General features: G+C 45.5%; 1 protein-coding gene across 3 annotated transcripts; it reads right to left on the reverse strand.

Annotated features, from left to right (window-relative positions):
• TFRC (transferrin receptor) lies at positions 1-27,886 on the reverse strand. Of its 3 annotated transcripts, none has more exons than XM_075003817.1 (19): positions 27,831-27,886; positions 22,491-22,562; positions 19,968-20,172; positions 18,247-18,454; positions 17,146-17,280; positions 16,041-16,134; positions 14,690-14,812; positions 11,308-11,385; positions 10,914-11,053; positions 10,317-10,483; positions 9,441-9,557; positions 7,395-7,480; positions 7,220-7,283; positions 6,862-6,929; positions 6,724-6,785; positions 6,282-6,363; positions 4,211-4,432; positions 3,448-3,588; positions 1-2,990 (listed from the first exon to the last, which is right to left on the reverse strand). In XM_075003817.1, the coding sequence occupies exons 1-19, from the start codon at positions 27,870-27,872 to the stop codon at positions 2,748-2,750; spliced, it is 2,349 nt and encodes a 782-aa protein (XP_074859918.1). In that variant the 5' UTR covers positions 27,873-27,886; the 3' UTR covers positions 1-2,747. The 3 variants fall into 3 exon arrangements, with proteins under 3 accessions (XP_074859918.1, XP_074859919.1, XP_074859920.1); XM_075003818.1 differs by having other exon boundaries at positions 27,768-27,834; XM_075003819.1 differs by lacking the exon at positions 27,831-27,886 and adding an exon at positions 27,131-27,496.

Genomic DNA, 27,886 nt, shown 5'->3' on the forward strand with positions numbered 1-27,886 from the left:
GAAGCTTTGAGTTAAGTTTATTTAAGAGACAGCAAGTTAATCTCTGAACCAAATATCCCATTGCAAAGTCAAGTTTCAGTACATGTGCAACAAAGTATCAACTGGAGCTATAGTAATGAGTTACAGCACATCTAGCTACAGGTCAGGTGGTCTGCTTTCTATCAAGCTTAAGTTATAGACTAGACTAAATTCAAGATGCATGCAGGACCTGATTTCCAGCCACAACAACATCAGCGAAACACTAACAGGGATTGGACTTTAAGTCTATCACTGGAAGGACCCTCTAACAAGGAGGGAAACACCAAGGTTGTGGCAGATACTGCAAGATTGGGCTATTCACTTGCCTTGAACTGAATTTCAGGATGTTGGATTAATCTACTCCAAAGCTTAATGGACTCTGCTGCTGGATTGTCTCAAATTGCAAACAGCTACTTTCTCCCACCCTGACCACAGATCTGCCAGTAACAAGTCTGATTTAAGTTTTCTGCAGGCAGACTCAGCACAAGAACCAGGCATCTAAACTCAGTAGGCCACACTGAGGTCTCAGACATGTGCCCTACTGTAATAGGACAGGGTGAGCACTTTAGCAGCATGTGCTTTTTGGCTGCAGCTAGACACATTTAGTAGTTCAGCCTATTTAGGTTCTTAATGAAGTACCAACATACTGGGAAACAAGTCAGCACACTTTGGCTTGGATTAGGAAACAGATGGGGGACCTGTAAGCCTCACTATCAAATCTGACTTGGTCTCCAGTGATGCTAGTTACTGTTTATACAAGAGGGAACAATTTGACACTAAGTACAAGAACATCCCAATTTGTACTGGCTTTAGACATGCCAGAACTGATTGTTACCACTGTCCAGTTGAGTATCAAAATCCAGCAGCATGTTCGTCTGACCACTACAAGCATTTAGTCAACTCCAATTTAAGAGACAGCCTTACTATTCTAGTATTTGCTAGTTAGTCTGATCAGCAGTCACAAGATCACAGCACAATAGCATGGGTTGAGTTCAAAAGAGGGCATAGACTAGCATTTGCAACACAGGAAATTGGATTGCAGGAATTTGAGGGTACATGTTAGATACTAACCATCAAGCTCTGTAGATGTCATTGTAGGATAAGCATAAGAAAATTATGGGAAACACTGTTCCCGATAATTAGACACCCTTAGTGCAACATATGGAGATCACTGCCTCCGATATAACACCTTGGTAGGCAAAAACTACCTTGTTTTATACATTATGGAAGACACTGCTCCCGATAATGAGTTAGGTTCTCATGATACATAGGTACTGGAAATTTTGCTGCAAAAAGCTGCCATGTGATTCAATTGCTGCCTAATCTTAGAGGTACAAGTCTGCATGTAACATCCAAGGCTTACCAAGGATGGAGTCAGGGCTGTGGTTAAATCCAATGAATGCACTCTGACCAGGTTAACTGAGGTCTTACCCACCAAGCTCAGAGGTGCTTTTCTTGCTACAGCAATCAAGGCTGAAAGCAGGATAGATGCACAACGACAGGAATTGAATCATGCATAGGAAAGGAAGCCTGAGCTCAGGGCAAGGCAGTTAAGTTCAAGGGAAGCTTTGTTGGCATGTAAGAATTTAGTGGTTTCCTAGAGTTGCTTTTAATAAGATTGAATGCTTAGATTTGTATTTAGCCACAGAAAGCTGAATTGTCATTTAATTTTCTGTGACTGAGCTTCATGGGCCTTTGCTTAGTTTTAGCATTTTAATGCAAAATTCCAGTATCATGTTCAATTGTAATAGCAGATGCTGCTTTTATTCAACGACAGTATAACTGTCATAATTATGGAAGGCACTGCTTCCGATAATTATCTTCTATAAAAAACCATACCATTTATAGTGAACTCTGTCACTGATAAATAAATAAATAAATAACTCAGTGCCACATGAGCGCCTTTGGGGAGTTGCCCATTTACTTGTCCAAAAATCTGGGCAGCAAGAGACTCCTGATTTCATGAAAGGCCTCACAGCAGGGTCTGAAGTGTCAGCTGTAGCCATCCAGAGTCCCAGTTACCACATTATTTTACCTGAAAGGCTGATGCCAGGACACAGATTAAGTTACACCCTGATTTCACCTCCCCTCACAAAAATTTTAGATCAGGAAGGGGAAAGTTAGTTTCAAGTCAGCTTCCTGGCAAGCTAAGCTGTTCATTTACAGGGTAACTCACTGCTAGGTTGCTAGACACTTCAGAACTTTACTTCAGCAGCTAAAGGCTACTACTATGGAAAGTTTACTTTGATCAAGGTGCCTTCACTGCCCCAGGAGTGAGGCTGAAAGCCCTTTGAATTCCACCCCCCCAATGGTTAAAGCTGATCTTCTGCCTTTAAAGGCTGAAAGCCAAAAGGAAAAGCTAGTAGTCAGATTTTTTAAAGTGTACCAATTAGTTTTTGTTCAGCATTGAGTAGACTATGGCTTAGCTTTCAATCAGTCTGATCTATTGTTCAAGTATAGCAGAAAGCACCACAAGCAGCTGTTTTAGAGGCTGTACCATAAACAGGAGAACCCCTTGTTCTGTTGGAAATGCAGATTGTGGGCACAGACAGAAATCCCTGCTTAAAACAGCTGCTTTTATGACACTGCCATGTCAAATTTAAAGTTTTACTTCCTCAAAATGTTTCCAGATGTCAGTCAATATATTGTATAGAGGTTGCTAGTCATTGGAGGAACAGTAGGGGGTTCCCCATTTCTGTACCTCACATTAATGCTACTATATCATGCATTTAAAACTCATTATCTATGTTCCAAATGTCACCAGATAAGGCATTAGCTGCACCCTGAATGGTCCAGGTTGTCAGAGCCAGCTGGTTCTTGAAGAGGTCTGCATTAAAGGCACTTGGGTTGGTCCGCAGGAGGCTCAAGTGATCCAGCAAAGCTGACAGAGTGTGGGAGCCAGAGCCAAAGATGATATGACGCAGAGGCACATCCTTGGGCGAGACATATGGAGAAAGGAAGTTGTATTCCACCTTGGAAAAAAAAAAAAGAGACATGTAGTTTTAGAGCTGCACTTACATCTGCAGGAATTCAGTCCCATATCCAGGAACTGAGCAACATGCAAGGGCTGAGTGCCAAGGAATTTAGGTGTTGGAAGATTCAGAAGTCACTTCCACTGTCTTACTTAGCAAGTTTTAATTTTTGCTAAACAGCCATGCAAAAAAAGTTAAGGGGTAACTAGCAAAACCTAGGCTTGTTTCTAGGGGAAGTGAAGGCTTTAACAGAGGATCTTATCAGGGCAGTCACATGGGGCCAGATGCTGCATTAGGAAGATGTGTAACTGTAGTAAAACAGCTCTGCCTCTTATGGTGAGGTGGCTGCAGTCTGAAAGACAACTAGACAGCGGGCTGTTATTCCAAATCTACAAGTTAGTCCTCCTTGAAAGGAGCACTCCACTTCATACTAACAGTTACAAAGTCAAATATATACCTTCATGACCCGGTCATTCATCAGGCGGCTGAGGATCCTGTTGTTTAGGTCAGCATTTCTGAAGTCTCTTTCCAATGCACCTGTAGCACGACTGAAGTCTCCACGGGCAGTGTACAGCCACTGAAGCGTCAGATTCATTCCCTACAAGGAAGTTAGGGAAATCCTATACTCTGTTCATAAGAAGCAGGGCTAGGACCTGAGCTGGTTAAGTCAGACTGGCTATATGGGAGTGTACAGCAGCACAGCTATGCCATGTAAGCTCTAGGGCAGTTAGTGAGTGAAAGTGCTTTCATCAGCTTTGCTGCTCCTGCCCAGCTAGGGTAGCAGTAGGTTTGTAGAAGCAGCTCTTATGCCAGTGTAATTTGTTGCATGGGGGAAGGCTGTCAGTTATGCCACATCTGTGGTTCTGCTTGTCAGCATATGGGTAGCTTTGGCCAAAAACTTCTCAGGAAGTCTAATGAGCTGCCCAGAGGTATAGAAGAGCCCAGCCATGTGACTAGTCTGGGCACAGATGGGGCCCATCATGAATGCTATTAATTGGGGTGCTAGTCTCTAGCCGACTCGTTTATTTCCACTATTCAATAGTGGATGATGAATTGAATGGTACACAGCCTCAGTGGTGAATGCACCTCTGTCTGGCATGGACAATACTCATTTTGCCAGACACCACGCTGGGACTCTAGGCTCCCTGGGACTGAATGGACTGGTGAACCAGGGTAAAGTCTTACCGAAGAGAGATCTGTTCCATTAGGAAGATACTTACTTTCATAGCCTGTCTGTACTGACTAATCTTCATAATGAAGTTGAGCAGTTCCTGGTTGTATTGCTCATAGTCTAGGTAAAGCGCATGGTCATAGGTCATCCTAATAGTCATCTGGCCAGCCACTTCTATAGCTGCATGAAAAGCCTCTTTAATATTGGACATGGAGAGGAGATTCTTCCAGCTGTCCTCCTTGGTGCCCAGGTAAGGATATCCATCCTCATTCTGAGGGAGAACATATTTCATGTAATTCTTTCAAGTGCCTCTGGCTGTTTACTCTACTCCTCCATAGCTAGTGGAAGCTGTACCGTATGCCTTGTTACCAGTCCCTGCTTTCCTCCAGCACTGAAGTGTATTGGACACCTCTCCAAGCACTCATTCTGCTTGGTGGAAGATCAAGCTGATTAGTGGGAATGTTCCTGCATGCAGGCCAGCACTGCCACTATGAGCAGAAGTGGGCAACAAAGTTCTATGCTAGTTTTCAGTTCTACTGGTGACCTAGAAGTGCAGCTTAACTGTTACCAAAGATCCCAGTGAGATGTCACCTTTATCCACTGGCAGAAAACCAAAGTTTGGGACTATGTTTCTACTCAAGGATACCCACAGGATGCAGTTTGCATACAGGTATCTGCAGAAATATCTTGCATAAATATCTACTTAAGTATTAAGTGGAGTGATCTGCACAATCAAAGATTTGTGGCAGCATTAAGGTCAGAGTCAAGTTAAACTCTGCACACAGACCTTGGTATTACAGAAGTCCAGTTATTTGACACTTCTGCCTCAGTTACATCAAGTCATTCCAATAGACAGTTGGACAAACTAGTTCTTGCATTGCAGTTCTCATCTACTGAGACTGTAGGATCTAGGTAGACAGGATTCTTGCTCAATCAAGAGAAGCTTTGGTGTAGACTTGTTTAGAAACTCCAGCACTGGTACATGGTTCATACCTACTTAAGAGATTTCAGCTTTGTATTAGGCCCAGCTACACCTCTAGTTCACAGGTTATACTGCTACTGAGACACCCAATAACCAAAAGATGTTTAAGAATTAAAGTCTTGACCAGCTGAAGTGTATGGATGAGAGCCACACATGTACTTAGAACATATAATCTCATCTTCCAGAGGAGGAACTAGGAAGCTGCTTACACAAGATTACTGACCCTCTCAGCTAGTGAATGCTGAGCTAAGGCAGTTCAGCTATAGGTTAGACCATCCCCAAGGTTGTTAGATTAGGGGTGTCAGGCCTTTCCCTTCCCCCCCACCCCACTCTGCTAAAGAACACTGAGGGCTGAACACAAGATGCCCCAGACCACCAGCATGCCCCAGCCTTAGGGCTGTAGGGGTCTGGACACCTCTCTAAATCCAGGACTAGAGCTCCAGGTGTTACCACCCCCTTGCAGGGGTATCTCTTCAGTCCAGCTGCATGGCTCCAACCAGCACCCTGCCATGCTGAAACAGGTCTTCAGTTGTTTTAGTGTCCAGATCCCTCTTGCCTATCATTAAGCCAACTAAACTGTTCTACTCAGTGCTGTATGGGAGATGGGAACTGCCCTTGCTGTGTTTACAGGAGCCAGGAGGAGGAGGAGGTGGGAGATGCAAATGGCTCCTTAGAGTGCCATATCTGGCTTGGACCTGCCTAGCTGGCTCTCAAAATGGCACTGCTCCACAGGCTGGATAAAAAGGCTCTGCAGCTCAGATTCTGGCCTGGGGGCCATGTGTTGGACACCCTGGGGTAAACCTTCACTGAAGGGTGCAGCTTCTGTGTCAGTTCATGAGGTGGTAAGAAGCCTGCAGCCCTGGGAGCAGCTGTGGAGTCTGCCTAAAGTTGCTTCTTGTGCTCTGGTAGATTCTAATCTACTGTTATTAGAAACACCGGAGGAAGTGGTCAGTGATCTGACATGTTTGACTTGCTCCATCCTGCCAGATGAGTTCTTCACAATTGCTAGGTCTGACTTCTGACCTATATGCCTTTGCACCCACAAAGACATCACAAGCTTCCTAGCTTGCACTGAAATAGCACTGTTAGCAGTGTAAATACAAATTCCCCAGTTTACAAGCACACTGAAGTGACTTACATCATAGAAACTGAAGGAAACTGCTGGGATTCCTGCATATGCTAGAAAAGGGAGGGCTGCATTATCCAGAGGAAAAGGAACACTGCAATGAAAAATATTGGTAGTGTTATTCAGCATTCTAATATACCAATCTGATGTTTGGCTCAAAGCTCGCAAAGCCTAAATGGGTGGGGGAGAATGCCACAAGGGATTCTAAGTGGAGCACTAGCAGCCCAGTTTTTGCAGTCATCTCCCCAAAGACTGTTCCTGGAACAGCTCCAAACCAAATGGCACACTGTTAATGGGTAGGTGTATGAGTAGCAGACCAGTAACAATTTTAAAGCTACAGTGAAGGCCTATTCAGTTGCTTTACTCCCATATGGGAGTGATGAGGAGATTGGTGTTCAGAAGGATTAAGACTGGCTTTGTAAAGCCAACAGGGCAAAACTAGATAGATACTTACATTCTTCTGGCCCATTCAGAATCTCCACTGTACAGACCCTCCTCATTTAATGGAGGCTTCACCTGCAAGACAGTGGTTATGTTACTGTTCAGTACACCTAGATCATGGTTCTGCTTGCTCAGACAGATGAAGACTCACCTCCATCATAGTCTGCTTCAGTACTTTGTACAACATGGGGCTGGCAGAAACCTTGAACTTCCTTGAACCTGCAAGGATTGACAGATTTGAACATGTTAGCTAATGTGTACCGAGCATTATAGGAATTAACATTGGGGTCTTCAAAGTTTCTATTTTCAGCTGTTTGTGCCCAGTTATTGCTGAAGACCCTGGAGAGTACATGGGCAGCATTAACCCAAATCAAGTTGTTTACCTGCTATTCTAGTTAGACCAAGTAGCTGCTAGTGCTCAAAGTTTTAGCACTTCACTTTGTGCAACTGCTTGCCATGTTCACTTCTCTTGAGTTCTAGTTTGAGAATTGCTGAACAGAGCAACTTACCTAAAACTGCAGCATCCAGGTTGATGTAGGCAAAAGCTTTGGAATGCAGACTGGCAGAGTAACCCTATAACAGGACACAACCACAATGCCTATTAGTAGGCAGTAACTGACCTGTAGTAAGTGTTCATGGCAGAGGTGTGTGATTAGTACAGACAGTAAGCAAACCAAGATTTACCTCCAGCCACTCAGTAGCACCAACAGCTCCAAATTCTCCAGCACTCCAGCTGGCAAAGACAATGCTTCTTTTTGGTTTAAAGCCACCTTTAAATAAGAAAAAAGTTGGAGATCCAGTCCTGTTACCTTAAAAACTACATACAGGATTTAGTTGAGTTCACTAAGTAACAAACAGGACTTTAGGCCTTGAGCTCAGGTACAGATCTGGCTACTTTTGACAGCCAGCCTAGATGGATTGCTATTATCTGGAAGCTAGTTCATAGCTACAAGTAGTAAGGCTGTTGATTTTTCTGGTCTTACACATTGGAGCATCTTGTCAATTTTGCTAAAAGCTCATCTAACCACCCACTGAAGTGGCTTTAACCCCCATGTTAAGTCATTCATAAAGTTGCCAGATACTGGCAATGCATTTGTTATTGAATACCTCCCTTAGCCACATGTCAGCCCCCAGGAGTGCAGGTGACTTCTTGGGGGTGACCTCAACATGTCTAAATTCCAGAGCCAGAAGGGACCACTAGTACCTGCTTAAAAGGACACTTCCCTTCAGGTCATTCTTTTAAAGGGGTGTGGTGTTTTAGTTCAAAAATCAAGATGGATATCCTTGAAAAGTGACTCTGCTGAGTGAAGTTGGTAAATGTTACCCCTCACTGCTACAATTGTACAGTATTTCTTTCAGTGCATGGTTAGAACTATCATGTACATTTGAAGTTGTCAAGGTTGTAGAGATGCTAGTTGTCTAAATGCTATCTGTACATGAACATATAAAGAGAACTTAAATGCTTTGAAGGAAACAATCAATAGTTAAGGTGTCTGATGCATCTTAATTTGTAAGATTACTCAGTGATCCTCTTGCTGTGGACATCAAGAGCAGCTAGGCTGCTCTTGGACTCAGACCAGTCTACTATACTAACCAAATATATGGTTATAGCACTTGATTTGTCGTCTCACCACTCATCCCTGATCCAGAGTTTGCAATTGTGTACAGCACTTTAATACAAGTAGCAAGCACCTCTGGGGTGGAGGAATGGTGCACTATAAACTGCTCGAAAGAAGTTCTGTCTGCATGTAAGTTTTGGAAGAACTTACTTGACAAAGCAAGCCTGAATTCTACCACCACCACCACCCCCCCCCCCAACACACACACACACACACACACACACACACCTCTGTAGGAAAACCCTGGCCAGACGACATTTGGTAGATAAGATGCCCCTTCCAACTGGCAAATTCAATTCTAACTCTTCCAAATGCTACTTGACTAGTATGGCACAGCCTGAAGGGGCAAGATGGTGGCTCAGGTAGCTGAGCTGAAGTTAGAGATTGAGAAGCATATTGCTTATTACCAGTTCAACCTCTAATCCTGAGCTCAGGCAAGACTTGCCATTTGTAGGTTTGGTCAACTAGAACATGCCAAGTGGTCATCTGGCTTGGCTTCCTGTGAGCCCATGAAGTTTACAGCCACTACTCCTGGCTCAGTGTTCTGTGCTGTTATTTGGGGTAAATTTATTCTAAAGGGTTTTCTACACTTCTGCTTACTGGGCTCTTAGGTAATGTGCTAGACCAGGGATTGGCAACTGAAGAGCAAGGGCTTTTTCAAATTTGATCAAAGCCTCAAGTCAAGGGCTGCAATGCATATGAAGGAGCCTGCCCTTAACTCAGGAGCCATATTAAGCTTCTATTTTAGCAGGGCACATAAAGGGGAGTTAACATTGAAATAATTTACTTGATACCAGTTTGTTCAGCTTTTTGGATGTTTACTGGAATACCAAAAAAAGGAGGAGTCTTTACTTTGAAATTCTAGTACTTGGAGTCAAAGTGGTTCTTAAAGTTGCTCTAGAGCTGCAGGTTGCAGACCCCTATACTAGACAATATTGGCCTCCCCGGTCCAGCAAATTCTCTTGTTTGGCACTGGTCAGGTCCTGTGTGCCAACCTCAAGTTAATCTTGTTACTCATCTGCTAGGGTTATATTCTCAGCTAATTAAGACTACTTTGCATGTGTCTTTTCTCCATTGGAAAGTGCATTTAGGTTTAAATTAACAGCATTACTTGTTTTCATGGAAGAAATTGCCTTGGCAAGCTCCAGCAGCATGCTTGTTCCTACACCAGCCTTTGCTGCACCAGGACCCCAGGAATCTCGCTGGGCTCCAATCACAACATACCGATCTGCAAAGAGGGAAAGAGCTGTGAGATGGCCTTATCTGCCTTCCAAAAGTAAGGCTCCAACATGTTTACTCTTCCAGATGATATATCAGGAGTGCTCCAACTTTTAGCAAGACTTGGGTTTTCAGAAGGGCCTTTACTAGCTCAGCACTAGTCTCAAGAATGGTCTTGTCTTTTGGAAGTCAGAAATTCAATCAGGTTAGTGCAGTTCCTTAGATCCTGCTACAAGTCAATGTTTTCCAGTCTATGCATACTCAGTCTAGCAAGTGCTGGGGTAAGCACTGCCTGGAAAGCGAGGCTCAGAATTTGAGCCTCTTTGTAGGGTCTCTAGCTTAGACACTCGACTGCACAGGTCTGGTAGTGCATAGAAGACCAAGCACTGGCTTGCCCAAGCTGGTTTTTAATCCTTTCAGCTGGATTGGCTCCAGTGCCCAGACAGACATGTTTGACTTACCAGATGAAAGGCCAGAGAACATGAAACAGAGTCAGAGTTCTCTTCAGCCAGCCTGCCTATTCCCCATGAATTCTGTACAAGTTAGTGTCCCCCCCCCTCCCCACAACTGCATCATAACTCAAGTCAAACTCTCCATTTATCTAGTAGCCTTGCAAGAGGATTGGATTGATGCAATGAGGACCTATAACAGTCTTAAGTAGTGAGGCTAAAGCTTAGTCCAGGACTCCACCCCAGGCCATTCCAGTTACAGGGTAAACAAGCTTTTAAGCACAGCCAGCCTATTTAACGCCCTCATAAGAAAGCTTTACCTGGTTCATCAAAACCCTGGATAACACCAAAGATGTTATGGATTCTTCTCTCTACCATTTGATTGTTTACTTCAAGTTTCACTTGAAGCCCAGCAGAGCTCAGTGACCTCATTCTGTACTTGAGCATGCCTCTCCATGCCTCAGGGAGATCTTCTACATTCATTTTGCTGAAAAGTATGAATATTTCCATATCAGACTTGGTTTTCATCCTTAAGTATCATTCAGAGCCTTGTGGCATTAGTCTGGTTTAGCCTCTATTAGGAATGACTTTTCACTAGGTGGCAATTAGAGGCTGTAGAAAGACGAGGATCCCAATTTTGACCAACAGCACACTACATTAAGAGTGCAAGGCACTGGGGAGTAATGTTGGGAAGCCCCAGTTTCAGACTAGTGAAGTCTACTGCAATTTGCACCCTTTGTAGAAGCAGTCAAGTTTGGAAATCTTATCCCTTGATACTGCAGCTGACTGTATAAGCCACAGTTCAATATACACTTAGGAGGAAAGCTCTGCCTGCAAGGATCTACAGTACTTGAATCCCTGCAAGTAACTCATGGGATTGTATTTAGTGACTATGGTAACACATCAGGAGAGGTTACCTGAGTAAGTTTTCTGCTACAGCAGCAGATATGGTTTGAACAGGAATGCGTGGGAGTCCAGAAGATTTAGCTGGTGGGAACTGGGTGTGGTTGAAGGAAGGAAAGCCAGGGGTGAAAGGGTCACCTGTTCCTAGATGAGCCTGTCAACAAATGATTTGTTGTTACATGCAAAATACAGACCTTGGGTAGGTGAGACATTAAATCTAAGTTACCACCACAGGTATTTGTACTTTCAAAGTTATGGCTGCACTTTTAGTCAAGTAACATTATGGTCAAGGTTAAGTGGACAATTGTTTCTAGATGCATTATGCAAGACACATTAGTGTTTAGGCAATCATACTATGCAGTCTGACCTCCAGACTAAAGCCAACCAATATCCATCAGTAGTACTTACATGTCCAAAGAGGCTCAAGTCAGCAGATTCCTGGTATATCAAGACACCTACTGCATTCAAGCCTTCGGCATTAGCAACCTGGAAGAGAGTTTGCTAAGTTGTAAAGTCTGAGCCATATTACATAATGGACTCAAATTAAGGAGCAGAATCAGTTGCTTGTACAACTTTAAATACTATACCAATACCAAAATCCCCTTGTGCAGTCACTACTCCCCTACAGGGCTTTACTTCAGACAAACTTCATCTCTAGAGCTCTGTAAGCTACTGAGACATGTTTAATATACCACTTCTACTTTCCTTGGTTGCAGAAACTTGCATATGATTACAGGAAGGTAACGTTCAAGTGGCTCAGAAAAGTTGGATTTACCCCTGCCTGAGTTTGTCTCACTTAACCCAGTCTTCATGAGTGGGCACTCAATTTCTGGGTGCCCACAGTCTGAGGAATTTACAGACATACCACAGCAAGTTTGAATAGTATATGGTAAGGACCAGACTATCAATCAGCTGGTCATTAGCTGACTACCATCTACTTTTCAGTAGGACACTACCCCACTGAGTGCACCGAGTACTCATTTATATGCATACAGGAGGCAAAAGTTGCCAAGACAGCCTTAAGATGCTCAAATGGGTAGACTAGTTTTTCCCTTTATCCTGTGGCCCTGCCCCTTCCCCATAGACTCCTGATCCTAATAGTTACTCTTGCTAGCTAAGGAAGCTGTTAGAACCAGCCTTGGCTTAATCCAGTTCACTGCTTCTCTGAGAGATTTCTCTATGCTGCCTGGAGCCAGTGCAGAGGGTGCCCAAAATGCAGGCTCTGTTCCGATGCCTGAGGCAACAGCTCAGATCTGCCATTGCATGAGTGCTGCTCAAGACTCAAGCAAGTCCACTATACAGTATCTTTGGCCAATGTAGCTGTTGAGATGCTATGGAGCATGTAGACTTTTTGGAAGGCTTAGTGGACCTAGTCTAGTCAGCTTCTATAGGAGAAGACAGACATTGAGTCCAGTAAGTTTCTGCTCTCAAAACATGGGCACTAGAAGCCTTCAGAAGTCACTTTTGTACAGGCAAAATATTTCACCCAAGATTCCAGCCACCTTGACACAGAAGTTTGACAGTCATATCACATGACTTACATTTGGTCTGGAAGCTGTTTTAATGCCCACTGTGGCTATTGGCCCCAATATTGGGCTGCCCCCCTTCCCTGCCATGTGTGGTGTCTAAGGAAAGACACTGATGCCCTGAATCTAGATGCTACTTGTGTCTCATACACGGGTAAAGCTAGAGTTTAAGCTGTGTTAGAAAGTGTTTAGTGCTATGCTTCACAATAGAAGGGGTGACCTCAGCCCCAGCTGGGATAATGGGCTATAAATAAGTGCTCAGATGTCAAATCCACATCCCAGAGGCTTGGATCTTGTCAATGGAAGTTAGCCCACTGGTCAAGTGACCTGGGCTGAGACACAAAACAAGGCAATTTCAGACACCTGAGACTGCTACTGGATGAATCCAGGAGCCAGTTTCCCATATGAGCCCACCTGACTCAGTTGGGGTGGACACTCAAGGGACTATGGGAATGGGCTTGGTCACAAAGAGGAGAGAGAACAATGGTGTGGACAGTCTCGGACCTTTTGGTCTCCAAGGCTCCGTGTCCCAGCATGTGGGCCCCAGAGGCCAGACCTACAATGCTCTAGTGACTGAATCTAGGTAAGTTGAATTGATCTTTCAGATACTTTCAAGAATCTGATATACAATAGCTGCATTTAACACACTTTATATAACTGAAATTGATACAGTTTCCTGGTCTTCAACAACTCTTTAGATCTAAAGGATTGGAGTGTTTGGGTAAGATCCAAGTATATTGATCAAGGTCTGGAGCAGACCGTGGGGTACAGAAGAATCTGCAGTGTTGGGTTTAATAACTGTTCAACTTAATTTGGGGGTTGTTGGTCTCAGCTGGTAGAGCAGCTGAGAAGTCTGGGTTTGCTTGTGAGACTGATTGGCCAAGGGGCTAGCAGCTGGCTGGATTTGCTTTAGAAGGCAATCCCAGCATAGGGCTTTGAGTAGCCTAGATTTTAAGCAAAGTTTCCCTGGATTGATTTGTGTCCAGAAAGCCCATCCTATCACAACTGGCATGGAAGTCTTCTGCTAAGCTTCAAGTATTTGGGTTAAGTTGTAAGTCACTTATCCTGGGAATGATTTCCAGGGTTTGGTAGTGCCTGATACTGGGCTAGACAGTAATCCCTCCCTTGTCAATTGCCCTGTTCTAGTCATTCCTCTAAAGCATGGTTTCCCAAACCGGGGTGTGAAGTGACCCAGCCTCCCCCCTTTTCATTCCCCTGCCACCCAAACAAAGAGCTGGCCTTCACTTCTGGCTCTCAGCCCCTGCCATTTTATGTGGGAGACTTTGCAGCTGGCAAAAATCTACATGCATGAGTCAGTAAGTGTGGATTGATGGGAAGCAGGAGGCTGGGGGTGCCTGGCTTCATGGTGGGGCTTGGGTGGGCAACTTGCTGGGCTTGTATGGTCAGCTAACTTGTAGCATGGGGCTTGGGCAGCTGGCCTGGCATCCCAGGGCTCATGCTGGCAGCTGGCTCCTTTAACATGGGGCTCACACTGCTTGGTCTGGCAGGTGGTGGCTAGCCTGCAGCTGGCCCTGGCAGTGTGGGGCTTGGGCAGGTGGCTCTGGCACTGCAGTCTAATGGGCAGGGCAGGGCAGCTGGTGTGGGCAGCTAGGGCTGCACCAGGTACCCACAAGGTACCATGGACAACTACACTTTTTAAAATTAAACATTTATATCAAGTTTGTGTTTCTTGTAAGTTACAAGTTGAAGTTTTGTTGGGGGTGGGGTTGGATGTCAAAGGGGAGGTGTGATGCCAAAAAGTTTAACACTGCTCTAAAGCATCTAGCATTACCCACTGCCAGAAGACTGAATACTAGGCTAGATGGGAATCACTGACCCAGTATGGCTGTGTTTAAGATGTGGGACTCCCTTTTTAGAGGTGCTATTACCCTCATCTATAAGGGTGAGTTTTAAGTCACTCTACAAACACTGAAGCTTCATGCTTGGGGATGCATGAAGAGATTTTAGTTTTGTGGTCTGCCTGCTTCTGTTTACTCACTGTGCTATGCTTGACTGTGGGCCAGAAACTATGGGGCAGCATGAACTTTTGCCAAGCTCATTAGTGTGACATATGTTAAGTTGACCGATTTCACTTTTAACCTGATGGTTAACAGTAGCCACCAAGTTAGTCTGTATCTTCAAGGACAGCCTATGGCACCTTATAGGCCAAGATGGAGCCTAAGCTTTGTGGGCTGTCGGATGCATTTGGCCTTTGATAGGATCACGCTGTTCTGCCTCTTACTCTGGGATCATGCATTACTTACCTTCTCAGCAAAGCTAATTTTCCCAGCTCGGACAAGGACCACAGATCCATTGATTGAGATCTTCTTAGCCTTTAGCTCCTGGAAGTCCTCTGCCTGGCCATAATTAGCATATACTGGCTCACCCTGGAACAAAAAGATTCAAGGTAATGGTAATTGAAACTCACTAGCTCTGCCTATAAAGCTTAGCCCCAATTGTCTTATTTACAAGCAGCACTGAGGGGTGTCAACTCAGTCACTTGAATGCACAGAAGACTTGCTTGAAGCCAGGACATTCAATGTTATCTGCTGAAATTACTGCAACTACTCCCCGTAGTCAGAGCCAGCTTTCTGGACAGAGGTTCCCCAGTTAGAGGGCAAAAAACTGGGTTCTACTTCTCCACAGAAAGCTGGCCAAGTAGTAATGGGCTTAATATGCAGGAACACATTCAGACCGCTTTTCCCCCACAACCACTTGGTTAAGCACTTGGAACCCTGTTCCCATAAGACTGGAAGTCTTCAAGACCAGGTTGGACAAACCTGTCAGGGATGTGCTAGGTATAATAGGTCCTGCCCCAGCACAGACTTGATCCAGTGACCTCAATGTCTTCCAGTCAATTGTTCGAGGGGCTCCTGGCTGGGCCCTAGCTACAGTCCCTCAGGAAGGAAGCAGCCATCAGCTACTTCAGGCCTTGTGACTTTTGGGTGGAAATAAGTAGAGCAGTCTCCAAACCCATAAGATTAGGTGCAGATCACTTGTCCAAACTCTTGCCTCACTTATGGCAAGACATGCCCAATTCATGTGCACAACTATAGTGGCTTTTACAACCGCTAACTGCATATACAATATGCAGCTCTGCTGCCTGTTCTTGGAGAACTTAACTACTCGGGCCATGTGGTAAGCCTTGAGGCAGTACCTCCTGCTATTTTGTAGAGCTGTTCCAACTAATGGGATATTTTAGTCCATGCCACTATATCCCGCTCTGGGCTATTGTGTTGCTGTAGTCCTGTGCCTCAGGAACTAGGTTCCCTGTAAGTGGTGTTTGGGGGCCCTGTTGAGACATTCAGGTGCCATCCAGCTGATTAACATAGCTACAGCCATGCACAATGGACAGAATGTGTGTCTATTGCTGGCACACCCCAATACATGCCTTTGTGCATAGAAGCACTCTGCCCAGGGATGGGGAATAAAGAGCCAGTGCTACTTGTGGTAGAATCCAGACACTAGATGGCTAAAGGGATTAAGGAACCTATGGCAATTGAAGTCTAGCCTGGTCAAGGAGTTGGGACAAGTGACATCAGTAACTGACTCAGGTGCTAAGAGGATGGCTTTGTTTAAAAAGCCATCTACAGTTCACTAAGCTTGTTAACTTACTGTTACTGTTGCACTTGCACTATATGCCACATATCCAGTTTGCGGTACTGTTGTAATTCCAGTTGAAGACTCAATAGTCACTTTGTTTGGTGAGCTGTTGGACAAACATTAATGGAGTCATATGCCAATGTACATTTTAGAACTGGTATTGCAATTTAGGAAATTGCTATACTATGACTACTCACTGCAGAAGTATCTGACAGGCATTAAGTAGGTCCATTACCATTGGAAGTCTGGATACTTACCATATGAGAAGCATTAGGTAAATACATGTCTGTAAAGCCAGTTTTGTAAGCCAAGCTACAGGAAAGCCTACATTTTTCTAGAATAGTAATGGAGGTAGTTTGAGTCGTTAACCCTGAAAGGGGTGACAGGTTCTTGCACGCAAATATTGGAATGCAGAAGGAACTAATTGGTGCCCCCTCATGTCAGAAGTTAGGAACACTGCATTCCCTACCTCAGTATTCCTTCCTATAACAAGGATCCAAGCTCTAAGCTGGTAACAAAAGCTGACTGCATCTTCCAGGTCAAGACACATCTAGGGATGTGGCAACAGGATCCCTAAATTCCATCAAATGGGATTGCACTAACTGAGACAACTTTAGTCTGAGTAGTCAGCCTCTTTGCTATAGGCAATTTGTTATTCTGTGGTAAATTTAGTGCTATAGTTTATAACTTTGGTACATTTTTAAATCTTTCCTTAAACTAGAAGGAGTTAAAAAGTTCAGAGGGATAGCAAAAGCAGTTTTATCCAGCAGCTGCTTAACTAGTGTCCCTGGCTAGGGTGGCAGCAGCAGGACAGGTGGTCCTGCTTGACTAGTGTCCCTGGCTAGGGTGGCAGCAGCAGGACAGGTGGTCCTGCTTGACTAGTGTCCCTGGCTAGGGTGGCAGCAGCAGGACAGGTGGTCCTGCTTGACTACCTGGAAAATTTGCTTAGCCAACCCTGTTCTCCAGGGATGATAGGCAGATCAAGCTTCTACTGTACACTAGCATGCACAAGTGAAGCTCTGAGTTGTTTTGAGTTCCCTCTAACCATGCTGAGGTCTAAGTTTGAGGACACTTGTGTTTACTAGTTCTAAACATTTGCTCGCTAAGATCCACATACCTGCCTGGGACCTGCAGTGTAACATAATGCTCATCACTCCAAACTTTGTCTAGTTTGAAATTGGTCAACCGACTATGAATGCTGTCAGCAAGACTCTCATCCTCATCAGAGCCAGCTTCATAAGATGATGAAGTCCTGGAATGGAAGATAAGGTACTGTTATCAGCCAGCTATGCTGTACAATACTGGGTTGTTAACAAGCTACTCAAGTCTCAAATGACATGTAGATTAGTTATGACCAGTGTTTCCTCCCCCACCAGCAGATTAAGTTATGGGCACAACCAGTCCAAGAGTAGAAACATGCTGGTAGTCCTCTGCTAGTCAGCTGGGCAACATTTGACTCCCTTGGGTCACCACCCACACAGGTCATGACTGCTATAATCCTCAACACCCCTTATTTACAGCACAGATGGGTAACCTATGGCTTGTGGGCTAGCTACAGCTTGCAAGGTTCCCTTCAGCCGGCCCAGCGAGCACTCTAGCCACAAACCTGCCCCCCTCCCGAATCCATATGGGTGAAGTGCTAGCACCAGCTCACCATGGTAAGGTCTGCAAGGGTCCAACTTCCCCATGAAGGCAAGCCACAGGCTTCATCTGACCCATGGGTGCAGGGAAGTGCTTCCTACAGTCACTGACCCCCCCCCCCCCAATACTCTAATCAAAATATCTAACAGGAACATCAGTGCCCAGAGATGCATGGAGCCATCTGTGCTCCTACCCTTACCTCAGCCCTTCCCACACATTAAGCCACACATTTTTGCACCCAGACTATAGCCAAGTGGCCCCACAGGATCTAGCCTCAGCACTGCCTCCTCCCCAGACACTTAATCTGGCCCAGGGGGGAAGCCATGAGTCTTGACGCCTGTCCTCCACCATGTGGGACACATCTTGAGGGGACTGGTGTTGCCTTCATCAGGGGCCACCCTGCACTAGGCAGGCCAGCAAGGGGCTTGCTGCCTCCTACACCCTGATTTGTAGGTCAGTGGCCCTTGACCGAAAGAGGTTCTCCTCTTGTGTTCTACAGGAGCTAGAAGGTTTCTCATTCTCACATTCCAAATATTTAGCGGAAACAGCTCTAATGAAAACTGCAGGAAGATGTTACCTTGAATCTGGGTCAATATCTACAGCTTTCAGCTTAGAAGACAACATTGTTTTCAGATCATTCCAGTACAGGACAGGTTCAGCAGGCTCTATGTACTCATCTCCTGGGGAAGGTGTAGTGGCAATGTTTCCACATGCCTTATTTTCACCTGAACAAGTGCTGGTTGCCTGCATTCGTCCACGATAACTCAAGTAGCCAATCAGAAACCCTAAAGGGGGGGAATATCAGATGTGTTTGTGCTATGAAGAGTTAGTCTCCCAAGTAGCTTTGGCATGACTGAAGACAGTCAAGGCTTGTTTTCCCATTCAAGATTAGGAAAGCTGGTATAGTTTGGAAGCAAGTTTCACCTTAATGGAGTCTGCATGTGACAACTGGTGTCGACAGAGCACCTTACATGCTAATCAAGACATTCATGAAGTTTCCAATACTACTCAGGTTTTGATTATGCTGTATTTGCTTGCTTACAGTAATGAACTTAAGCTTAGTCACAGCACTGAAGCACCAAATCTACACTTTTCTCCAGGCCAAGGGCCTGTCTCTACTACATGCTGGTTTGTGCGCCAACTGATCCACTAGGGCAATTTAGTGATCTATTTTAAAAAAAAAGGCACTGAACATGCTCTCAGCTATGGCACTGCCTGGAACAAACAGCTTCTGATAGTGGTGCTCCCGTGATCCAGCACAGTTGAGACACTGCAGGTAGTCAGCCTAAGGTACATATAAGCCAGCTACATGAATGATGTAGTTCAATTATTTAATTTAGTTTGACTTTAGACCACCATGTAGGCCTGGTCTTAATTGATCTGTTTCCAGCATTAACCATGCCTGCTATAGCTTTGGTCCTCGCATAGCTTGTTTGGTAGCTTGGTTTCCTCAATGCTGTTAGCCCTTTGCTTTGACATTGTCAGCTAAGCTAGCCTCAGTGTCACCTGTGAGCCACCAATGGTTTGCTAGTAGTTCCTCCAAGGCATGCACCTGCGTATGACAATGGGTGGGGATCTATGGTCCAGGCAACATCAAAGTGAGGTTGCCGCCTTAGGCGGAAGTAGGAAGCAGTGGAGAATTTGTGAAGTGCATGGCTGCGATAGAGAAAGCCTGGAGCTGGGGAAGAGTGCCTTTATGGCTGCCAATGAGATGTCCCTCCCTCTCATGGCTCAGGCTAGATAGCTGCTGTGGCAGGGGAGACACCCCTACTGAATAAAAGCAGACTTGTGCTTTTATTTGTAGCAGTAAGCAGCATTGAAGGTTTATATAGTACTTTTATCCAGAGTTTCACAGTAACAAGATTTAGAAAGATCATTTGTTTAGTCCGTAGAGACCCTCACTTTCAGATTGTATGAAAAAAGTCTGAGTACCCCTATCTAAAGCTTTCTGGTGACTACATAAAGCACAGGTAATTAGTGGCTCAGTATTTGTGAACCATCTTAATGTTTGGATGTGAAGAGTTAAGAGCATGGATTCACAGGTTTCAGCCCTGGAATCTGGGTACAATGCCTCATTTGGAATGGATTTTATCAGAGATGAAGAGTAAGCAGTATAGTAATGTATTGGATAAACTGTTGTAGTACTGTATAATAGACCAGAGTATGAGACTGCTTGTTATTTATGAAGTTAGACTAACATGGCTACAGCTCAGATTGCACACATTGCAGTCACTAGACCAGAAGAACCAAGACAACTCTCCTGCCAGTGACCCATGGTCCTTTTTCCTTTCATCTTACCAATTAAGAAGAGGAGGCTTGCAGCAGCAATCTTGCACCAGATGTTTCTGCTCCTATTCCTAGGTTTTGTTACATGGGCATGAACATTAGTCACTCCATTTTCTCCACCTTCCTCTTCCTCAGACAGCTTCATTTCCACATGACTGTCTCCATCCATATGCCGAGTCAGACTGAAACGGGTGTATGACAGTGGCCCACCTCCAAACTAAATGGAAGGACAGTGGGTGAAAGTTACATAACTTGGTAATACACAAGAATCACTACCCCACTTGTTACAATCTAAGTTGTTTATTCCAGAACACATGCCAAGTCTCATTTATCTAGGATACACATTAAAGAGCCAGTTTTAGCTATTATGCAGTGAGTCACAGGATTCCATGTCTCCTATAAGCCCACATTTAGGATGCATATAAATACACTAGATAAATTGCAGAGTTAAAGTCATTCAAAAGACTTTTAGGCCATCTTTAAGTTACCTTTGTAGAGAAAAAGGAATTTGGGTTTGATTTTCAAAGAAGTGCAGTAAGTAAAACTTTTAAGGCAGCTCAACATCATTAAGGATTAGACAGCCTCCCTTGCTCCAGAGGCAGCACAGGACTATTAAACAAGTCTGTCAGACTTTAGAGCAGGATGGGCCTTTCTGACCTTAGTCTAATCTCCTGCACTTTGTAGGCCACAGAACCTCATTCACCTTTACCCTAGGCCCCCTAACTTCTGGGGGAGGGTCTGCAGCCTTCAAATCATGGTTTAAAGACTAGCTGAAAGTCCACCTGGCAAGTTTAAACCTGCAAGTGACTCATGCTGCAGGGGTGTCAAAGACCATGGGGAAAGGAGATTTTTCAATCTGACCTGGGCAAACTCCTTCCCAACCACAAATGGCAGCTAACGCTGAGCTAGTGTGAAAGGCTTACCAGGCTGACAATTGGGGAAAAGGATTCCCTGCAGTAATTCAGCTCTCCCCATCTCATGTCCTGTCTAGCCACTGGGGATTTTTGCTACTAGCAATCAGACTGCTTACAATAGCATGTGGCCTTCTTCATAGAATACCCCCATGAACTTAAAGCTCAGTCTTGAAGCTAGTTAGGTCAGTCCCCTGCACCTCCCAGAAGGTGGTTCCCAATTAGGAGACTGAAAATTTCAAGACCAAACTTGCTGGCTAGTTTATATTTGTGCCCTCACTGAAGTTTAACCAATATCTCCCAGCCCCCATGGACACTCCTACCCTCTTGACAGGTCTCTCCTCCCCATACTGCCCACCACCACCTTCTGCTAAATAAAACCCATCAAAATGCCGTAAGCCATCTTCCCCTCCCCACAGCCCCAAAACCCCCCAGAAGAAAGCAAATGTAAAAAGCAATCCTCCAGTTCTGTTTAAAGTGAAGGTAAGACTAGAGATATTTCCTGCTTTGTAAGATTTAAATACTAAAAAGACTGAATAATGCAGCATTTTCAGCCTGGCTTAAGTATGTATTGACATCCATATTCATCAGCAAGCATGGAAAAGCCTTGCTAATGCCAATAGCCTAAGGGTGGCCTTGCTACTTTGAGTTCAACTGTCACTAGCTTCCTGGATTCTACTGTTTTCAGTGGTTTTATCACCTTTATTCAAAACCATGTCACTGCTTGTGACAATATTCATTCCTTGCCCTCTAAGAGGGCAGTTTGCAAACTCTTCAGTTCAACTGAGACATTACAAGGACTGTATTGCCATGACTGCCAGCAATTGCAGGAGTTGGCTGTCTGACACTGCCCATCAGAGACAAGTCTTTATTTTCCCTACAGCTGTTCATGGTTAACATTAGCTTTTCATCATTCCATGTCAGAGACTCTCATGACCTTTGTGGCATATCTGCCTGTGCTCCATTTTGGAGCATCAGTGAAGTCTTCAATTTTATGTTCTTGAAGTGCCCAGCCCCACCCTCACCACTGCCAAACAGCAGCTTAGGCTGTTAGTTCCAGGAATACTTGAACTGTCTAAAAAGCTTGTATCCAAGTACTGCATTGTTCATATCCCATCCAAAAGGGGCATAGGGCTGTTACCTTTACCTGACTGAGCTCATGACAAGGTCTAAACACCCTTAAGGTCACTTCACTTTCAGTAGTGAAACAGTCTGCATGACTTCACACAGATGTCAGTTGCCCTGTTTTGCATCTTGGCCATCTTCAGCTTTCCTTGAAAAGACTTCATGTAGTTTTGGCAGTCCCACATTGTATCAGATTGGGTATACAAAGTCACTGGTCAATATGACATGATTGGTGTTACACTAACACCAATGTAGAGACTAACAAATGTAGCTGTAACACCAATGTAGAGATGTCATACATGAGTCCTTTTGATGCTCAACCTGAAACTTTGTTCATGAAGTCAGACTAGGAAGAGAAACTTTGGAGTGGCACAAACTCAGTCTTATTACAAGACAGTCAGCTTTTATACTTCCACAATGTTCACCACCTTTGGTAAAGAACTAAGCTATAAGCAAGTGGTGCTGTAGTCTGAACACCATCACTGGATGGAAGTCTTACCAAGTTAGAGATTGCTGATCGAGCATGATCCATAGTTCCTTGAATGAGCTCCCTCCAACTACTTGAATGAACCTAGAATTTCAGAAATTTACATATTAGAATGCTTATGCATGTCATTGTTTACGATTTGACAACCCCACAGCACCCTGGAGATTAACATTTACTAGGGCATAAGCTTTGTAGTAACACTGATCTGATGGACCATTGCATAGACACTTTCTGCCATACCCCAAATGTGGCACAAGGGACTAAGTATTTCTGCACATACACATTTAGTACTGGTATCATTTTGCCAGTTTAAGATAACAAAACCGGCAAATACTATAGAACAAACAAGATTAGTTTCACCTGCATAATTATGTGCAATGGTTATTCTGGTTTGCGTGTTAGGTCACTAAGATCAGTATTAATGCTTATGTTGAAGGCTAGGTAGAAAACAGTGATGAACTCACAAGCTACCTAGTGGGACTCCCAAGATTAATCTCTAGTTTCCTAGACGAAGGCTGAGAATTAGCTAAACAATAAGTGCAGTATCTGCTTTTTCTAAATAGAAAGTGGAATGAAAAAATATGACCATAAGCTTCCATGCAACAAGTAATCCTTAGTGGTCCCTCCTTTGTTAACATGTATGCAGTTACTTTGAACCAATAGACGTGATTTAAAAGTCCTCCTGGATGCAAACATGGTGGCGATAGGGCCAAAGGGTTGGGGGACAAAGGACTGATACATGGCAAGGGCTCTGCCCTGGGGTCCAGTCTGCCCTGGGAAAGACGACTGTCCCCAGGCTCACTGCAACAGCTTAGGAGCATCAGAGGTGCCACTGCACCATGACCAGTGCAGCTCCAGGAGACAGCTGGAGAGGGTTACTTGTTAAGCTGGAACAGGCTCTGGCTTGGCAGAGTAGAGGCCTGGGAAGGGGTACCCCCTCCCTGCCAGAGCTGTTGCAGGCAGGGGAGGGGCACTGCTGGCCTAGAGCTTCTGCAGCAGTTCCACCATGGGAGTTCTATACACAGCCTGGTTGGCAGAGCCAGTGCTCTGTGCAGCTCCTTCCTCCTCCCCCCACCCGAGCACAAAATGCAGGTATTAAGCAGCTGTGTACTTCACAGCTGTCTAAGATCCCACTCATTTTAGATCTCATCCTGGAGCTGTTACAAGAGCAAATTTGATATTTAATACTACAGTAAAGCCCTGAGCTATGAGGGGTTGGTTGTGTTTCTGCAACCCCCACATAACTCAAGTTCCCCCCCCCAACCACAGGAAAGTGTGGAGCTGGAGCCAGGCTGCCACTTGGTTCCGCTGCTTGTAGGACCCAGGAAACTTAGCCAGCCCACCAGTGCTGGTCAGTTTCTTGGCTGCTTCTCCATGCTACCTGGCTGCCAGCCTGACAGCAGTACTGCTGGGAGAAGGGGCTCTTTGTAGCAGTCAGCCTGGGCAGCTAGACAGGCTGAGCAGCTTCAAGTTGTGCTTAACTCACATTAGTGAGTTATGTGCAATATGAAACAGCATATTTTAGAGGTTTACTGTATTGGTATTTCCCCTGCCATGGTCCTCACCTCACTATTGTCAGTTACCATTGTATCAAGTCCCTGCTGAATATTAGTGGAAGCATAAGAATCATCCCCACACCTGAAGTCCAGTGACTGGCAGTGAGTAGCATGACAGAAGCTGGACTCAGACTCGCACTAGGAGCTTTTCCACCACTCAGTCTGTAAGGACTAAACCACTGTGCTATCATACTCCTTTTAGGCATTTGATTTATTTACAGCCCAACTTCCATCTGCCCTGGAAGCTTGCTAAAAAGTAGTTAGCCAAAAATACACATGCACATTTTCTGAAAAGTTACTTGTTCCCTCACTGTCTGCTCATGCAGGAAGACTATGGAGGTCTCAAAGTCATGTGCCCAGTAACTGGTCACAAAAATCCTTACTTACCTGGTAGAGCTGTAACTTAATAGTTTTGACATAGGTATTGACTTCCTTTATCAGCCTCTCAACTGAATTGAGAGTGGCATTGATAAAAGCTACCTACATTTGTAAGGTTCTCTTTAAGATCCCAACATTAAGTAACTTGGGCAAGCAAGTTTGTCAAACTAAACATCTGGGATGAAATCCTCCACACCATACACCTTTCCCAGGCAAAAGTTTTAGCAGTTGAAATGAATAGTGGAAGGCACATAGGCCTGTATCCCATAATCATCATCTCTACAAAATGCAATTGCATTGAAGAATTATGCGTCCCTCTGCTCTCAGAACACAGCTATGAAGCACACTGGTACAGTATCACCTCTCTAGTGAAATGCCCACATAGTGTCTAACAGCCTACCATTGTCACTCTAGAAAATCTAACCCCACTGTTATTCCAACAGAAGTGGGGTAGCACTGGTTTCAGGATACAATTTGTTTAGAGACTGAATTATAGCATTTAGTCCATTGAAAGGATTAAGTTTGAAGAATCTAGCATTTGAGTTTGGAAGTGCTAGAATTTGGTTTCTCCCCAGCATACCAGTTTTCTGCAGCATCCTTCTATCAGTATGCCAGGTGGTACCCTGGGAATCAGCTATATAGTAACTGCACCATTTGAAGAGGGGAGCTTAGGAGGACATGTATTAGTTGAGTAGAGAGCAGTTTATGATCTTAGATAAGGCCACTGGAATCCAGTTCTCCAGCATGGCCTTCAACTGTGTACTGCGATGCTGTGCAAGTTATTTAAAACTAGACTTCACTGGGGGGCCATTAATTGCACCTGTTTGTGTATTACCTGATGTGCTATAAAAATAGCAAGTTCTTGGAGCCTACAGGTCTCAAATTAGGCATCTAAAGTTAGCTGAACTGAATTTGAATATTAACTGCACCTCAAGCTTCCCAAATGTAGAGGGGGGAATACTTGCACCTAAACTCAGAAGTTTGTAAATCACTCAGACTAGAGGCAAAATATTATGCCTACCCCTCCATGAAGCAGTTAAACTTTTAGCTGCTGCTAGGTTTGGATGGCATATACTAGTGCAGGTGATTATGGTGCACGGAGCTAAGCTAAACTAAGGCTGTGTGGGCAAGTTTAAGCCTTTCCCAACTGCTTGACTAGGCAAGCACTGTTCTTGGATATCACAGGTTTAAACTCTAAGGACCTTTTAGGCATACAAGTCAACTCAGTAAGCCACCACATGGTAGTCTATAGAACCTGGACCCTTTAAGCCTAGCTATATTGCCTTCAGTTCAAGAATCACAAGTTAACTATAGCATAGCTAGTGCACAATAATTAACAAAAGAAAGTTTGTGCTTCAGGTGAGAGCTACACTACAAACTTATAAATTGGTATAGTTTCAGGAGTGCAAGATGTACCTCCAAAAGCAGTTACTCCAATCTACCCCCTTTAGACAACACTATGGTGAGAGAGCTCTCACCAACACCCACCAACTCTGTGGAAAACTAAGTACATTGAGATGACATGCTCCCCATCAGCTTATCAGAACTTTAGTGTTTAAGTGAAGATCCTTAAGTGTAGGCTTGCCTTCAGCATTCATGAACACCCAAAATGTGGTACCAGCAGCAATACACCACAGTAGTGCCTCTGTCTCGCCAGCCTTCCAAGTCAGCAACAAAGACCTAAAACCTGAATGTTAAACACCTATATTGGCTCAATTACATCTCTATCTTCATGTGACTTTAGGCTATAAGCAATTCTGATCTAAAACTAGACAGGTCTGTACAATTCCCAAGACAGCAGGGCCAAGTCATTACCCTAGTAGTTTTCAGTCATTAACCTGTGCATGCCAATTAAAAAGACTAAGTGTAGGAGTGCCTTGGTTATAAGTGCACTGTAAAGAGGCAGAAGCTTGGATTTTTCCAGTTGGCAACTCATGGCTTTCATGTTATTGGCAATACAGTAATATAAGTCAGTCTGGTAACGCACCTCCATTCAAGTCATGAATCAGATGCCAAGTTCATCCTCATTTAGAAAAAATGAAGTGAGGCTCTGCACTGACTTTGCAGGATGTGCCTTGTTAACATAATTAAGCTTCTAACAAACCTAAGTGTTTTAAAATGGGTTAAAGTTTTCCAGTCTCTGGATATTAAGTAGCATTTATAGAAGGCTTTGTGATAGGGAAACACTAGGCCCTCTAAAAGAGATGGGTTTAAATTTCAAGACATCAGAAGTTGCCATGTCTTGTACTCTTAACTGTGCATTAAGGCAACTGCTGCACATGTGCCTCAGAAAGGCGTTAGTGAAGCCTCTTAATTCTACTTTCCTGGATGACATTGGATTTAGTGACTTGGGGTAAACTGGCTCAAAGAAAAAGAATCAGGTTCCTGTGACAAGATTTTAGATGTTCTGAGATGGGGGATTCTTAGGCACAGGGTTCCCCATCTGTTCACAGCTAGTTCTCTTGCCCAGGTTCTCCATATGCACTTCTGCAGCTATGACACCTGCACACCCTCATTCGAGGCACTGCCTCGTGGACTTCCTAACCCATCATTCTGATCCCACCACCCCGCTGCGGCCTTCCACGCGCTCCCCTTCCTTAAGGGGAGAGGAACAAAACCAATGAGGGGTTAAGTCTTCCCCATCCCCTACGCGGTCTCATTCACCCCCCTGACCGGCCAGGGACACCAGCCTCCTTCCTCGCTCGCGCCCGTTCTCACCCGGGGAGGAAAAGCGACTCCAGCACCCACACAGCGACCTCAACCGCCTCCTTTAACGCTCGCCCAGCCACGAGCCTGGGGGAGTTCGGCCTCGGTTACCGCCATTCATTGCCCCCGGGGTCTCCACCCGCCCCAAGAGGGCGCGAGTCTCGCCCGCTCTCGCGCCGGGCAGCCGAGAAGCCTCAAGGGCAGGGCTGGAGGTGACCCTTCGCCACCCGCCTCCTTCAGCGGCGGGAGCCGGGGCGAGCCCTGGCGGGCTCAGCACCACGCCGGCCCGGCCCGGCCCGCGGCGGAAGGCCCCCGCCTCTCCTGCGAGCGGCGCCGGCGGGCACGGGGTTTCCCGGGCCAGGCCCACGCAAGCGCCGGCGGGAGGCCGCGACCGCCCGCCTGGAGCCGGCGCCGGGCGCGGGAAGCGACACGCCGCACCTCGCGGGGGCGCCACAGGCCGGGGCTCCCCCTCGCCGCCGCCTCAGGGCCCGCGCCGCTCAAGGTCACCGCGACCCCGGCCACCACGTGCGCGGCCGGCCCGGCCCCAGCTCGCACACGCGGCCCCGCTGCCTGTCCCGGGGCGCGCCCGTCCGGTCGCCCCCACAACCGCGCCCGGCCTCAGGGCCCCGGCCCCGGCCCCGCCGCTCACCAGGCCCGCGCCGCACGTACGCAGCCGGGACGCGCCAACCGCCGGGCGCGCGCGCTCACTCACCCGCTGCCGCCAACCGCCCTGAGGGACAGCCCGCGCCGCCATTTAACGGGCCGCCG

Source organism: Carettochelys insculpta, chromosome 10, assembly GCF_033958435.1.
Source record: "Carettochelys insculpta isolate YL-2023 chromosome 10, ASM3395843v1, whole genome shotgun sequence".
Classification (NCBI taxonomy): Eukaryota; Metazoa; Chordata; order Testudines; family Carettochelyidae; genus Carettochelys; species Carettochelys insculpta.

Coding starts and splice junctions, on each gene's coding strand:
- TFRC (XM_075003817.1), bottom strand. CDS start 27,872: ATGGCGGCGCGGGCTGTCCCTCAGGGCGGTTGGCGGCAGCGG. Junction 6,930..7,219: donor CCTGGATGCTGCAGTTTTAG/GTAAGTTGCTCT, acceptor CAATCCTTGCAG/GTTCAAGGAAGTTCAAGGTT. Junction 6,364..6,723: donor TCTGAATGGGCCAGAAGAAT/GTAAGTATCTAT, acceptor TTTTCATTGCAG/TGTTCCTTTTCCTCTGGATA.